At 41.4% G+C, this 15,991-nt stretch overlaps 1 protein-coding gene across 2 annotated transcripts; it reads left to right on the top strand.

Annotated features, from left to right (window-relative positions):
• The first annotated feature begins 228 nt into the window (after positions 1–228).
• LOC120060259 (erythroid transcription factor-like) lies at positions 229–15,214 on the top strand. 2 transcript variants are annotated; one of them, XM_039009436.1, is made up of 6 exons: positions 229–386; positions 2,260–2,496; positions 2,646–3,146; positions 13,711–13,856; positions 14,015–14,140; positions 14,402–15,214. In XM_039009436.1, the coding sequence occupies exons 2-6, from the start codon at positions 2,283–2,285 to the stop codon at positions 14,687–14,689; spliced, it is 1,275 nt and encodes a 424-aa protein (XP_038865364.1). In that variant the 5' UTR covers positions 229–386; positions 2,260–2,282; the 3' UTR covers positions 14,690–15,214. The 2 variants fall into 2 exon arrangements, with proteins under 2 accessions (XP_038865364.1, XP_038865370.1); XM_039009442.1 differs by having other exon boundaries at positions 2,178–2,496; positions 14,402–14,990.
• Positions 15,215–15,991: the final 777 nt, after the last annotated feature.

Below are 15,991 nucleotides of genomic sequence, written 5' to 3' on the forward strand. Positions count from 1 at the left end.
ACCATTCCTATCAATAACATAGAAGTAAATAATGATCATAATAAGGAGTTTCTGGGTATTGATACATTTGCTGACAATTTCTAGTTGGGACTGACTATAGTGAGTCTACCCTAACAGACAAATTAGATCTCTTGGTATAGCAGGACAAGGAGGTGTGTCTTTCAAAAAGGTTCTCCCCAACCCCTCCCATCGCTCCCTTTCTAACCTTAATCTCAGTCATTTTCGAGGGGTTCTAGAACTCAGTTAGTCTTCTGGAGATTTTCCCACACATACACAGATACAAACCTCAGGCTGTATGATCTCTTAATCTCTCACCTAGCTGGGTATCCTTCTACTGCGGCCGTACTTTACTCACCTTTGACATCCACTCCTCACAGGGACCTCAGGTAGGTACAGCTTTTCTGTCACATTACAGTGCCACTGTACACACTATCAGCCTGTGAGTGACAGTGGAAGTGTAATGGTGTGAAACTGGAACCTGTGGAAGTTAGCATTCTGCATTACTCCAGATCATTCGTTGATTGATTGGCTGCAACACCATGGGAGATAAAAGTGATAAGTGGCAATGGCTTCTTTAGATAAAGTTCTTAAACTTTTTCATCATGTTACATTTTGGTAACCCTAGCTACAACTGTAACACTACAGTTACAGTAAAGGAGGGCATTGTTGAATTATTTGAATTATTTGAATTGAATTATTCAATATTGAATTATTTATATCCAGTACACTTATCAACATGGGTCTTAATTGCTCATCATGTCTTTATTTCTAGTATGTAACTTCTCTTCATCTAGTTGGATTAATAATTTGAGTTGAATCTTAATTTAACATAAAGCATTTTCATTAACATTTGAATTGTAAATATTTCACTTTACAATTTTGACATCTATGTATTTTTGCCATAACGGCTGGTATACAATGAGAGTAAAACTCTCCTATACCATTGGAAATTTACAGTGTCATTTCACTATTTTCCTATTGTGATTATTTGGGCAAATTGTTTTGTTGTTGTTATTGCAGTGATAGCATTGATATATTATGCACAATTTTTTTATTAAGAGAAGTTCCATAACAGTGGTTTTCTATGGTCCACTGGCTGTTAGTCAGCAGTAATTGTGTTACAATAGATTTCTACTAATCAGATGGGATTAGTTGATTCCGTCATATCACTGATGCTAGGTATATTAAGTAGGACAATAATGTACTCTATCTGATTTTCTCAGACTCCATCAGACCCTATTAGGCTCCTCTTTTCCCTTATCACAAGTGAATAAAGATATGGTGCAACATTGTGTCTACTACTAACTACTGTACACCCTGCACTGTCTGTTACAGAGCAGACCATACTTCCGTTGTTTGCAGAGATTAATTATACCATCAATTCCATTGAATGTGATGAACTCACTTTATATTACTAGGGGGGGCGGCAGGGTATTATTACTGCCGGGGCGGCAGGGTAGCCTAGTGGTTAGAGTGTTGGACTAGTAACCGAAAGGTTGCAAGTTCAAATCCCTGAGCTGACAAGGTACAAATCTGTCGTTCTGCCCCTGAACAGGCAGTTAACCCACTGTTCCTAGGCCGTCATTGAAAAATAAGAATTTGTTCTTAACTGACTTGCCTAGTTAAATATAAAAGGTAAATTTGTAAGTCGCTCTGGATAAGAGCGTCTGCTAAATGACTTAAATGTAAATGTAAATATTATGCAAAATTGTCACTGAACTATATCAAATTATCTAAGCACCAGCACCATGTAAGTGCTGAACATCTATAAACAGATTATTTCCATTGAATGAACTGTTTTCAATTTCATTATTACAATTTTTATTATTTTTGTCCTTAGAAGAACTCAATGTTTTAGCCCAGGGATGTTTCTCTCATATTCTGTTTTTATAAAACGCATAATATGAATTCCTATAAAGGTCATTTGTTGTAGTCAGCAAACGTTTGTTCACTGTTTGTAATTACAGATAGGTTTATTAATTATTAGGGTCTACTTTCAGCCACAGGCAAATGAGGATTCTTGAAAGGGAAGTTAGAAAAGAACTGCTGCTGTCGAGGGACCATCATGTCTTGAAGTTACATGGGTTTCTTTAAAATGGCATCCACACAAACAACATTATTGAATGTAAATCACATCGGCCTACTGAGATGCTGGTCCTGTCTGGTTATTTCTATAGGTCAAATCAGGTCCCAACTAGATCTATTCCCTGGGACTCCCTAAGAATGGCAGATTTCTCCAAATCCTTTCTGTTGTTTCAGAGTCAGTGGTTATCTCTGTAAACATGGAGGATTCCACTGAACAGTCTCACTGGGTGTCTCCGGCTCTGCTCAGCTCTGATCCCCTGGCCAGCTTCTCCTCAGAGCCTGGCTTACTACCTCCAGGAGAGGAGGGAGAGCCCTTCTTCTCCAACCATGAGACTGATTTCACCAGCCTGCCCTCCTACTTCTCCAACCCCAGCCACAGCAGGGCTCCATCAGCCTACAGACACAGCTCAGGTCAGCAGTGTGGAACCTAACATAACTTTAAAACGTTTATGTTGACCTTTCAGAGTTTAAATTAACATTGAATATAAAAGTATTTGAAAAATGTGTAATGAGGGACTCCCCTGACAACTATGCCCGTCTATTGTATCTCTCTCGTACAGTCCGCCAAGTGTACTCCTCGCCCTCTCTCCCAAGCAACCTCCAATGGCTAGAAGGGCCTGGAAGCCACTCTCTGAGCTCTCCTTACAACCCATCAACCTCTACTTGGACCAGCAACCCTTTCACCAAGACTCCACTGCACCCACACACCCCAACCTCCCTTTATGCCTCCAGTGCCACATCCTCGTTTTCCTGCAGAAATGGGTACTCCTCTCCAGGCAGGGATGGCAAGGAAAGTCCCAGGCTTCAGGAGGCCTTGAAGGCCGAGCGCTTGAGTCCTTTAGGGGGAGGTGGTGGAAGCAGTTTTCTGAATCTGACTTCAGCTGCTGGGGGTGTTTACACACCATCTCCCCACTCCCACTCGCAGATGCTGGGCCCCTACAGCTCGTACATAACCTCTCCACAGGACTACAGCACAGCAGGCCTCTACTCTCCGGGGGCATGGATTAACCCCTCCTCCTACTCCCCCAAACTACGTAATAAGATGAGGCTGTCCCCACCAGGTGAGCAAAATAGGACTCCAGAATTGCCTGATTGTTGGGGGGTTCAGTAGAGATTACTTAATTACATACATCTTTATGTGCACTAACTAATATTGTAGGCTAATTATTTGGGGTTCAATACCTGAGGAAGTGGAAACTCAAAACACATTAACTAGATCGCTAACTCTAAATATAATACCCACTGCTAGTAGCCATGTATTCATCCAACAGTAAATGTAATGTCTTAAAAAAACATTGCAGTTGTAGGCTACCACCTACAGTAGGGCTGTGGCGGTCATTACATTTTGTCAGCTGGTGACTGTCAAGAAAATAACTGCCAGTTTCATGGTAATTGACAGTTAATTAACATAAACACGTTTAGCATCTCCTGGCTTCCATGTACAGCCTACAATTCACTGATGTAGACATTTGGAACATCTACATTTTAAAAAGTCTAATAAATAAATTGAATATAGCCTACACCATCACATTGAATCCATTATTTATTTTAGACAGGTTTAAAGAAACATGATATGAAGAAAATGTAGTTGTCTTTATGTTAGGCCCTGATATGGGTAATTAAAAAAAGACAAGAAAATCATGCCATCTGGGTTGCTTAATATAAGGAATTTGAAATGATTTATACTTTTACTTTTGATACTTAAGTATATTTAAATTCAAATACTTTTAGACTTTTACTGAAGTAGTATTTTACTGGGTGGCTTTCACTTTTACTTGAGTCATTTTCCTTTAATGTATCTTTACTTTTACTCAAGTATGACAAGTGGGTACTTTTTCCACCATTGGCTATATGTTTTGATTTTTAATACATTCTAAGGCTGCATGATGCGACTCTAATGATGATTTGAAAAAGGTTGCATGAAAGGCATGAGCTTTTCTTTGTTTTTTTTGCAGGCTGCACATACTTCATCAGTCACTCAATTACAATTTGACAAGCACTTGATAGTATTCTCACCAGGCCTCGAATTTCCCGTGGCATCCCCCTTGTGTGGCCGTAATGCCCCTAAACAATCCATGCCTTTTGCGGCCAAAGTGGCCGTTGTGCCATTGGGCTGAATATAATACACTCAACAAAAGTAGAAATGCAACATGTAAGGTGTTGGTTCCATGTTTCATGAGTTGAAATAAAACATCCCAGAAATGTTCCATATGCACAAAAAGCTTATATCTCTCATATTTTGTACACAAATTTGTTTTCATCCCTGTTAGTGGGCATTTCTCCTTTACCAAGATAATCCATTCACTTAACGGGTGTGGCATATCAAGAAGCTGATTAAACAGTATGATCATTACATGGGTGCACCTTGTGCTGGGGACAATAAAAGCAAACGTGAAAATGTGCAGTTTTGTTACACAACACAATGCCACAGATGTCTCAAGTTTTGAGAGAGCGTGAAATTGGCATACTGACTGCAGGAATGTGCACATGAGCTGTTTCCAGTTAATTTCTCTACCATAAGCCGCCTCTAACATTGTTTTAGAAAATTTGACAGACGTCCAACCGGCCTCACAACCGCAGAGCCACGTGTAACCACGCCAGCCCAGGACCTCCACATTCGGATTCTTCACCTACGGGATCATCTGAGACCAGCCACCAGGACATCTGACTAAACTGTGGGTTTGCATAAGTGAAGAATTTCTGCACAAACTTGTCAGAAACCATCTCATCTTCATGCTTGTCGTCTTCACCAGGGTCTTGACACGACTGCAGTTTGGCGTTGTAACTGACTTTAGTGGACAAATGCTCACCTTCGATGGCCATGGGCACACTGGAGAAGTGTGTTCTTCATGGATGAATCCCAGTTTCAACTGTATTGGGCAGATGGCAGACGTTGTGTGGAACAGCGGTTTGCTGATGTCAATGTTGTGAACAGAGTGCCCCATGGTGGCGGTGGGGTTATGGTATGGGCCGGAATAAGCTACGAACAATGAACACAATTGCATTTTATCAATGGCAATTTGAATGCACAGAGATACCATGGCGAGATCATGAGGCCCATTGTCGTGCCATTCATCCGGTGCCATCGCCTCATGTTTTAGCATAATAATGGACGGCCCCATGTTACAAGGATCTGTACACAATTCCTGTAAGCTGATAATTTCCCAGTTCTTCCATGGTCTGCACACGCACCAGACATGTCACCCATTGAGCATGTTTGGGATGCTCTGGATCGACGTGTATGACAGTGTGATCCAGTTCCCACCAATATCCAGCAACTTCGCACAGCCATTGAAGAGGAACTGGGACAACATTCCACAGGCCACAATCAACAGCCTGATCAACTTTTTGCGAAGGAGGCAAATGGTGGTCACACCAGATACTGACTGGTTTTCTGATCCACGACCCTACCATTTTTTAAGGCATCTGTGACCAGCAGATGGATATTTGTATTTCCAGTCATGTGAAATCCATAGACTAGGGCCTAATGAATGTATTTATATTGACTGATTTCCTTATATGAACTGTAACTCCGTAAAATCTTTTAAATAGTCGCTTGTTGCGTTTATATTTTTGTTCAGTGTAATTATAATTCCCTTCTCCCGGCTGCTGTGCTCCAAAGCACTCTCACTCACATGGCTTTCTCAGATATCTTAATTCTTATTAGCTAATGCCCGTCACGTGATCAGGTCCTTGTCACAGCTAAGCAGTAGGCTACAAGTGAAGACAGGCACATCGGGGATGCAATTGTCACTCTTATCAAATTCCGAGGCGCATATTGAAGATGTTAGAAGAACTGTCCAAATTTAGCCTACTTTTCGTCAGCCAATAAGATGAGCAGGCAAAAGCATTAGCCTATGTCAATCTACTATCCCCCATCGTACAGAAGTTGACCTATTCTATTGGACAACTTGTTCTTCTGTGCAATAAATAAATATTCCAAACATACTCTGGGACAGTTGTGGGATGCGATAGATCCCAAATTAATACAACCACTCGCATCAAAAAACTTTTTAAAAGAAATGAGGGTGATGCAACAGATCAGAACATTTTGCTTAAAATGTTGATAAACTATTAGACTATTTCTTCATATTATAAGTGTAGCAATGCACACACGGCAGTAGGCTATAATTGCGATTTTTCCAAAATGCAATCAATTAGCGGAAAACACTGTTCTCAAAAATGACCGCAAATGCGATTATGCATGTAATGCTCTATTATAAAGGTGCATTTTTATGGTGAAAATGATTTTCCCCGAATTTGAAACTCGTGCTGCTTATGTATTTCTGTTAGGCTCTACACCCGTTGTAAAGCAGAATAATGTGCTTAATTTTAAGAAGTTATTTGGCCACTTTAGTTGTGATACAAACATTATCAAAACATATAGGCCTATGGGCTAGGCTGAATGAGGTGTGCGACTAGGATTTGAGAAAGTCACAAAATATGTGTGAAATTAGGTTGGATTTAGAATGGACCATTAACATGTCTGTCTCGGACAGAGCATGAGGGGAAAAAAGACATGTCATCTATGCACCTAAATAGAGAATGGAGGACGCTTTTCCCTTTGTTCATTTTCATGCCAGCCTGATAGGCTATACTCCTATTGTAAAGTGAAGCATTGTGCTTAATATTAGGAAAGTTGATAAATAAATAAAGTAGGCCTAGCCTTTAGAAAGCTGTTGGGATCCTCTTTTTAATAGAGGCCATCAAAACTCTGTTTTATAAGCAAATGCATTAGCCTATAGAAATATTGCGCAACATGAGCTCATGGGCTCTCATGAAGTGTTTGATTTTATTTTCGTAAACATTTGCATTGATGTCAGAGTGACTAGAGGGACGATAGAGTCCTGAGTACTTGACAGTTGTCAAGTTTGGTAGGCTACTAATGACCATCAGCAGCATCAGAGCTTGGAGAAGCCAAGTGGTAATATGGTCACCTTAACAGCCCGACAGTATTAACAATGAGACTTATAGGCCTATGCCCTCAACAACAAGTGCATTTCGCTCAAGTTCTACTCAATACCTCAAAGCCATACCAAATCGTAGCTATTGAGCTGAATATTCAGAGTTGAGAAATAACAATTATAACTACAGAAAGCTGAGACCCTCCTCTCTTTGACAGTGACAAGGGAACAAAGCTTCCAAAGCTGTGTTTTAACCACAATTGCATTTTGAAATGTTCAGTGGCGTAAAGTACTTAAATAAAAAATACTTTAAAGTACTACTTAAGTACTTTACTATTTATATTTTGGCTACTTTTACTTTTACTTCACTACATTCTTCATTAAACAGCATGATCATTACACAGGTGCACCTTGTGCTGGGTACAATAAAAGGCCACTCTAAAATGTGCAATTTTGTCACACAACACAACGCCACAGATGTCTCAAGGTTTTAGGGAGCATGCGATTGGCATGCTGACTGCAGGAATGTCCCCCAGAGCTGGTGCCAGATAGTTGAATATACATTTTTCTACCATAAACCGCCTCCAACGTCGCTTTAGAGAATTTGGCGGTACGTCCAACCGGCCTCACAACCGAGACCATGTGTAACCACGCCAGCCCAGGACCTCCACATCCGGCTTCTTCACCTACAGGATAGTCTAAGACCAGCCACCCGGACAGCTGTTGAAACTGAGGAGTATTTATTTTTTATTTAAATTTGTAAAAATGTTTACCCCCTTTTTCTCCCCAATTTCATGGTATCCAATTAGTAGCTACAGTCTTGTCTCATTGCTGCAACTCCCGTATGGAGAGGCGAAGATCAAGAGCCACGCATCCTCCGAAACACAACCCAACCAAGCCGCACTGCTTCTTGACACAATGCCCACTTAATCTGGAAGCCAGCCGCACCAATGTGCCGGTCGCGATAGAGCCTGGACTCAAACCAATAATCTTTAGTGGCACAGCTAGCACTGCGATGCAGTGCCTTAGACCCCTGCGCCACTCAGGAGGCCTGAGGAGTATTTCTGTCTAAAATGAAGCCTTTTTGTAAGGAAAAACTCATTCTGATTGGCTGGGCCTGGCTCCCTAGTGGGTGGGCCTGGCTCGCAAGTGGATGGGCCTATGCCCTCCCATGGCTAGCCATGGCTGCGCCCCTGCCTAGTCAAGTGAAATCCATAAATTAGGGCCTAATGAATTTATTTCAATTGACTGATTTCTTTATATGAACTGTAACTCAGTAAAATTGTTGAAACTGTTCCATGTTGCGTTTATGATCACTCGGCTACACATGCCTGTCCGTAATGTCAGTATGCCTTGTCTACTGCTGTTTCGGTTAGTTATTATTGTTTTATTTCACTGTAGATCCCCCCAGCCCCGCCCAACATATCTTAGATAGCTCTTTTGTCCCACCCCCCACACATTCTGAGACCTCACCTGGCTTAACTTGTGCCTCCAGAGACACAACCTCTCTCATCGTCACTCAGTGCCTAGGTTTACCTCCACTGTATTCACATCCTACCATACCCTTGTCTGTACAATATGCCCTGAATCTATTCTACCACGCTCAGAAATCTGCTCCTTTAATTCTCTGTTCCCAACGCACTAGACTACCAGTTCTTATAGCCTTTAGCCATACCCTTATCCTACTCCTCCTCTGTTCCTCTGGTGATGTAGAGGTTAACTCAGGCCCTGTAGCCCCCAGCAACACATCTATTTCCCAGGTACTCTCATTTGTTGACTTCTGTAACCGTAAAAGACTTGGTTTAATGCATGTTAACATCAGAAGCCTCCTCCCTGAATTTGTTTAATTCACTGCTTTAGCACACTCAGCCAACCCAGATGTCCTAGCCGTGTCTGAACCGTGTCTGAAGGCCACCAAAAATTCTTAAATTTCCATCCCCAACTACAACATTATCTGACAAGATAAAACTGCCAAAGGGGGCGAAGTTTCAATCTACTGCAGAGATAGCTTGCAGAGTTCTGTCATACTATCCAGGTCTGTGCCCAAACAATTCAAGGTTCTACTTTTTAAAATCCACCTTTCCAATTTGAGGTTCTACTTTTAAAAATCCACCTTTCCAGAAATAAATCTCTCACCGTTGCCGCTTGTTATAGACCCCCCTCAGCCCCCAGCTGTGCCTTGTACACCATATGTGAATTGATTGCCCCCCATCTATCTTCAGAGTTCGTACTGTTGGTTGACCTAAACTGGGATATGCTTAACACCCTGGCCGTCCTACAATCTAAGCTAGACGCCCTCAATCTCAAATAATTTATCAAGGAACCTACCAGGTACAACCCTAAATCCGTAACCATGGGCACCCTCACAGATATCATCCTGACCAACTTGCCCTCTAAATTCACCTCTGCTGTCTTCAACCAGGATCTTAGCGATCACTGCCTCATTGCCTGCGTCCGTAATGGGTCCGCGGTCAAACGACCACCCCTCATCACTGTCAAATGCTTCCTAAAACATTTCAGTGAGCAGGCCTTTTTAATCGACCTGGCCCGGGTATCCTGGAAGGATATTGACCTCATCCCATCAGTAGAGGATTCCTGGTTGTTCTTTAAAAGTGCTTCCCTCACCATCTTAAATAAGCATGCCCCATTCAAAAAATGTAGAACTAAGAACAGATATAGCCCTTGGTTAACCCCAGACTTGACTGCCCTTGACCAGCACAAAAACATCCTGTGGCGTTCTGCATTAGCATCGAATATCCCCCGCGATATCCAACTTTTCAGGTGACGTCAGGAACCAATATACACAGTCAGTTAGGAAAGCTAAGGCTAGCTTTGCATCCTGTAGCAATAATTCCAAAAAGTTTTGGGACACTGTAAAGTCCATGGAGAAGAAGAGCACCTCCTCCCAGCTGCCCACTGCACTGAGGATAGGAAACACTGTCACCACCGATAAATCTACGATAATCGATCATTTCAAACACATCACGGACCATTTCGAAACCCCCCGTACCTTCTCCACTATGCAATCTGGTTTCTGAGTTGGTCATGGGTCCACCTCAGCCACGCTCAAGGCCCTAAACGATATCATAAACGCTGTCGTTAAAAGACAGTACTGTACTGTGCAGCCGTCTTCATCGACCTGGCCAAGGCTTTCGACTCTGTCAATCACTACATTCTTATCGGCAGACTCAATAGCCTTGGTTTCTCAAATGACTGCCTCGCCTGGTTCACCAACTACTTCTCAAATAGACCTCTGGCAGTCTCTATGGGGTGCCACAGGGTTCAATCCTCAGGCCAACTCTTTTTATCTGTATATATCAATGATGTCGCTCTTGCTGCTGGGGATTCTCTGATCCACCTCTAAGCAGATGACACCATTCTCTATACATCTGGCCCTTCTTTGGACACTGTGTTAACAAACCTCCAAACGAGCTTCAATGCCATACAACACTCTTTCCGTGGCTTCCAACTGCTTTTAAATGCCAGTAAAACTAAATGCATGCTCTTCAACCGATTGCTGCCCGCAACCGCCCGCCCGACTAGCATCACTACTCTGGACGGTTCTGACTTAGAATATGTGGACAACTGCAAATACCTAGGTGTCTGGTTAGACTGTAAACTCTCCTTCCAGACTCACATTAAGCATCTCCAATCCAAAATTAAATCTAGAATCGGTTTCCTATTTCACAACAAAGCCTCCTTCACTCATGCTGCCAAACATACCCTCGTAAATCTAACTATCCTACCGATCCTCAACTTCGGCGATCATTTACAAAATAGCCTCCAACACTCTACTCAGCAAATTGGATGTAGTCTATCACAGTGCCATCCGTTTTGTCACCAAAGCCCCAAATACTACCCACCACTGCAACCTGTATGCTCTCGTTGGCTGGCCCTCGCTTCATATTCGGCGCCAAACCCGCTGGCTCCAGGTCATCTATAAGTCTTTGCTAGGTAAAGCCCCGCCTTATCTCAGCTCACTGGTCACCATAGCAATACCCACCTGTAGCATGTGCTCCAGCAGGTATATTTCACTGGTCATCCCCAAAGCCAACACGTCCTTTGGCCTCCTTTCCTTCCAGTTCTCTGCTGCCAATGACTGTTACGAATTGCAAAAATCACTGAAACTGGAGACTTATATCTCCCTCTCTAACTTTAAGCATCAGCTGTCAGAGCAGCTTACCGATCACTGTACCTGTACACAGCCCATCAGTAAATAGCATACCCAACTAGCTCATCCCCATATTGTTATTTTTTTAATTTGTTGCTCTTTTGTACCCCAGTATCTCTACTTGCACATCATCATCTGCACATCTATCACTCTTACTACATTTGCACACATTGTACGTAGATTTTTCTATTGTGTTATTGACTGTACGTATGTTTATCCCATGTGTAACTCTGTGCTGTTGTTTTAGTCGCACTGCTTTGCTTTATCTTGGCAAGGTCACAGTTGTAAATGAGAGCTTGTTCTCAACTGGCTTACCTGGTTAAATAAAGCTGAAATAAAAAATTAAGAAAATAAAAAACATTCTACATTGTCACCTCAATCAAAACTTCCAGTTTTTTGGAAGGCTAAAACCATGATTTAGTCAAACAGTAAAGTGCATTATGCTCATGATTCCTGTATTTAAACTGTCTTCCCTGCCCCTGTGCCTGTGCACTCGCTGAGGCCTGCTGCTGTGATGAGTGAGCCACTCTCCTCTCCCCCACATGCGCTTGAGAGAAAAATGTGTTCTGATCGTATAACATTTCCAGTGGTGGAAAAAGTACCCAACTATCATACGTAAAGATACCTTAATAGAAAATTACTCAAGGAAAAGTAATTGTCACCCAGTAAAATTCTACTTGAGTGAAAGTATAAAAGTATTTGGTTTAAAAAATACTTAAGTATCAAAAAAAAAAAAGTATAAATCATTTCAAATTCCTTACATTAAGCAAACCAGATGGCACCTTTTTCTATTTTTTTAATTTACGGAAAGCCACGGTCTCACTCCAACATTCAGACATATTTTACAAACGAAGCATGTGTGTTTAGTTAGTCCACCAGATCAGAGGCAGTAGGGATGACCAGGGATGTTCGGTTGATAAGTGCGTGAATTTGACTATTTTCCTAGCCATTTCAAAATGTAACGAGTACTTTTGGGTGTCAAGGAAAATGTATGGAGTAAAAATACAATATTTTCTTAACCTCTCTGGGCTAGGGGGCGGTATTTTCACGTCCGGATGAAAAGCGTGCCCAAAGTAAACTGCCTGCTACTCAGGCCTAGAAGCTATGCATATTATTAGTCGATTTGGATAGAAAACACTCTGAAAACACTCCGTTTCTAAAACTGTTTGAATAATGTCTGTGAGTATAACAGAACTGATTTGGCAGGTGAAACCCCGAGCACAATCCATCCAGGGATTTTTTTCTGTTTTCTATTGGTTTCCTATGGCAAGCCCGTTTTAATAGAAATATGCTTGCAGTTCCTATGGCTTCCACCAGATGTCAACAGTCTTTAGAAATTGGTTGATGTTTTTCCTTTGAGTAGTGAAGAAGTAGCCCTTTCCATTCTGGGTGTATAGCCAAGTGTACTCTTTTGTTTGGGGCGTGTGACCTGAAGCTCGCTCCACTTTCATTTTATCCTCTATTGAACACAGTTTATAGCGTCTTAAATTTTATCGATTATTTACGTTTTAAAATACCTAAAGTTAGATTAGGAAAGTTGTTTGAAATGTTTGGACAAAGTTTACAGGTAACATTAGATAATGTGTATTCATGTCGGGCGAGTTGGAACCGGTGTTTTTCTGAATCAAACTCGCCAAATAAATGGGCATTTTGGAGATATAACTACGTAATTTATCGAACAAAAGGACCGTTTGTGATGTTTATGGGACATATTGGAATGCCAACAGAAGAAGATCTTCAAAGGTAAGGCATGAATTATATCGTTATTTCTGAGTTTTGTGTCGCGCCTGGACGGTTGAAATATGATTGGCATTTGTTTGTATGCGGGGTGCTGTCCTCAGATAATAGCATGGTTTGCTTTCGCCGTAAAGCCTTTTTGAAATCTGACACGGTGGCTGGATGAACAAGAAGTTCAGCTTTAATTTGGTGTATTTCACTTGTGATTGTATGAAAGTTTAATATTTCTAATAATTTAATTTGAATTTGGCGCTCTGCAATTTCACCGGATGTTGTCAAATCGATCCCGCTAATGGGATTTGATCTATAATAATTAATCAGCTTCTTGATATGCCACACCTGTCAGGTGGATGGATTATCTTGGCAAAGTAGAAATGCTCACTAACAGGGATGTGAACAAATATGTGCACCAAATTTGAGAGAAATAAGCTTTTTGTGCATATGGAACATTTCTGGGGATCTTATATTTCAGCTCATGAAACATGGGACCAACACTTTACATGTTGCGTTTATATTTTTGTCCAGTTTATATTAGTATAACAGAAATTGCGCAACATGCCCATGGTCCGCCAGCCATCTTAAGTTTTTTCATTGTTTTATTTTTATATAGTTAGATTTTTTCGTATGTGTGTGTATTAATTTCAACCAGCCCACCCAACTAAAAAATGATCCGGCCCAATAGGTATTTGCCCGAATTGCCAGATGGCCAATCCACCCATGCTTTCCTCTGAACATCCTTTGGGATTTCAGATGATTCTTTGGGAACAAATGACCAGTAGGAGACTGATGTAGTGTGTTTGTGATTTGTGGCAGACGCCAGGGAGTGCGTCAACTGTGGAGCCACTAACACCCCTCTATGGCGTCGAGATGGGACAGGACACTACCTGTGTAACGCCTGTGGGCTTTATCACAAGATGAATGGCCAAAACCGTCCCCTGATCCGGCCAAAGAAAAGACTGGTATGATATGGCACAAGGATTGGATAAGCTAATCAGTTGTAAATTCTATTGTGTTGACATGCCAACCTATTGATTGAAAAACTCAAAGAATCCAAATGAACATTGGAACTCACCTTTCATCCACAGAATTGACGTACATTCCTCTCTCTCTGTTTCAGATTGTCAGTAAGCGGGCTGGGACACAATGTGCCAACTGTAACACCAGCACCACCACATTGTGGAGACGGAATGCCAGCGGTGAGCCTGTGTGCAATGCCTGTGGACTCTACTTCAAGCTGCACAACGTGAGTCAATGAACAAGATACACTGATACAGTATACTGACTGCTAGAGAGCTACTATTACCAGCTTCTAGCTAGCACCCCTTCACTGGTTAAAAAGACAAAACCCCACATAACTCCAAGCTACTGAACCCTAGTCATTGAACCGCAAGAGCGGTTTGTTTTAGATCTACCTCATGTAGTATAGTAGTATCAGGGTAATAACAGAGAAAGAGAATGTACTAACTTATGTATATGAAGTAAAGGCACACTTCTCTTTTCACAGGTCAACAGACCCCTTACTATGAAGAAAGACGGTATCCAAACACGAAACCGTAAAGTGTCCAACAAGAACAAGAAGGGCAAGATGAGTGCCATGTTGGAGCAATACCCTGACCTATCACAGGGTCCCACCCTCGATTACCACGGGGGCCCTTACTCCCTGGGCCCAGGGTCACTGCTATCCTACAGCCACACCCCTCACTTCCTCCCCCCACCTTCCGGCCTGCACCCGTCTGCCAACCTGTCCTACACCCAACACCCAAACACTGCCATGGTGCCCACTCTGGTGTGAAACAGACCTGGGCATATGCAGACCCATAAAGGCAGCAACATACAGAGCATACAGACACAAAGTAGCCTACTGAGGAAAAGCTTCTTTGTAACAATGGATGCCCTGTACATAAATGCATTTATACTTGCTTACCAATTTTGCGTGTGAAGTTGATCTTGTCTAAACACTGGACATAATATGGTGGCTAATTTTTTCAAGATCAAAAAATATAAACTTTTACAGAATAATTTGACTATATTTTGTTAAAAGGCATATTCTATGTTTATGAAAAGTAAAATAATAAAAGTAAAGTTTATACGTCCCACTGTGATCATTGATACGGCTAACACTGGTATGAGCTTGTAGCTGTATTTTGTAAATACGCACCGACTACAGTTGCCATATCCCTTTTCAAATGTTTATGATTTTAGTAGACCAATGTGAAAGGGCATTCAAATGTGAAATTGTTTTGCATTTGCTACATTTCTATATTTGTAATTTCTTAAAAGCTCCACATAAACAATAAAACATGAATGATAATATTAAGAAAACTTCTATACTATTTCTGGTTAATTTCTAAACAAATACCTGGGTTTAGGCACAAGTTGCTAGTTTTCAATGTGTAAATGGTATTTAAATTATCAGGACTGTTTCAGGTGCAGCAGTGAGTATCACTATAGTGGCATTGTACTCTCACTTGCTGAGGTATAATGGTGTCTTTGTCCAGGTTCTGTTGGGGTAAGGACTCTGACAGTGGAATTGTATTGGAGGCACCAGACATGCAAATCCTCGGTTTTCCATTAAGCTGCGGGAAAGTGACAAAACATTTAACTCAAGTGAGGAACTTGTGCCAGGTTCTAAATTTAGATTGATGTAGCATTACTTACCGTTAGGTGAACAAACAATGACACATGCGCACACACACACACACACCATGGGCACACACAGTGTTCCACAAACACCTGCATGCTCATGGTGTTTCATTAATTAAACAATTTCCCTGCTGTTTGCTATGGTGCGTGAACGCAAAGGTCATGTATTAACAACAAACATAATTTGCTTTGTAATAACTCAGAAACAAATATGATATGACAGTTTGATATTCTGATTAAAATCAGCTTACAGGCAGAATAAACATGTTCAAATCAATATCATGTGATAATATCTAACTGTAAATCATTCTGGATAAAAGCATCTGCTAAATTAAAAATTTTTTATGTAAAATGTAGCATGGCTGAACTAGACAACATTCGGACTGCTATATGTACAGATTGGTATGGACAAGTACATCTCAATATAATATAGAAGTTGTGACCTCGAAAG

This window comes from Salvelinus namaycush, chromosome 2, assembly GCF_016432855.1.
Source record: "Salvelinus namaycush isolate Seneca chromosome 2, SaNama_1.0, whole genome shotgun sequence".
NCBI lineage: Eukaryota > Metazoa > Chordata > Actinopteri > Salmoniformes > Salmonidae > Salvelinus > Salvelinus namaycush.

What these genes read in the sequence shown, in the direction of transcription:
- LOC120060259 (XM_039009436.1), top strand. Translation starts at nt 2,283, where the DNA reads ATGGAGGATTCCACTGAACAGTCTCACTGGGTGTCTCCGGCTCTGCTC. An exon ending in AGCCTACAGACACAGCTCAG is followed by an intron (nt 2,497 to 2,645) that starts GTCAGCAGTGTG and finishes TCTCTCGTACAG; the next exon opens with TCCGCCAAGTGTACTCCTCG. An exon ending in TCCGGCCAAAGAAAAGACTG is followed by an intron (nt 13,857 to 14,014) that starts GTATGATATGGC and finishes TCTCTGTTTCAG; the next exon opens with ATTGTCAGTAAGCGGGCTGG.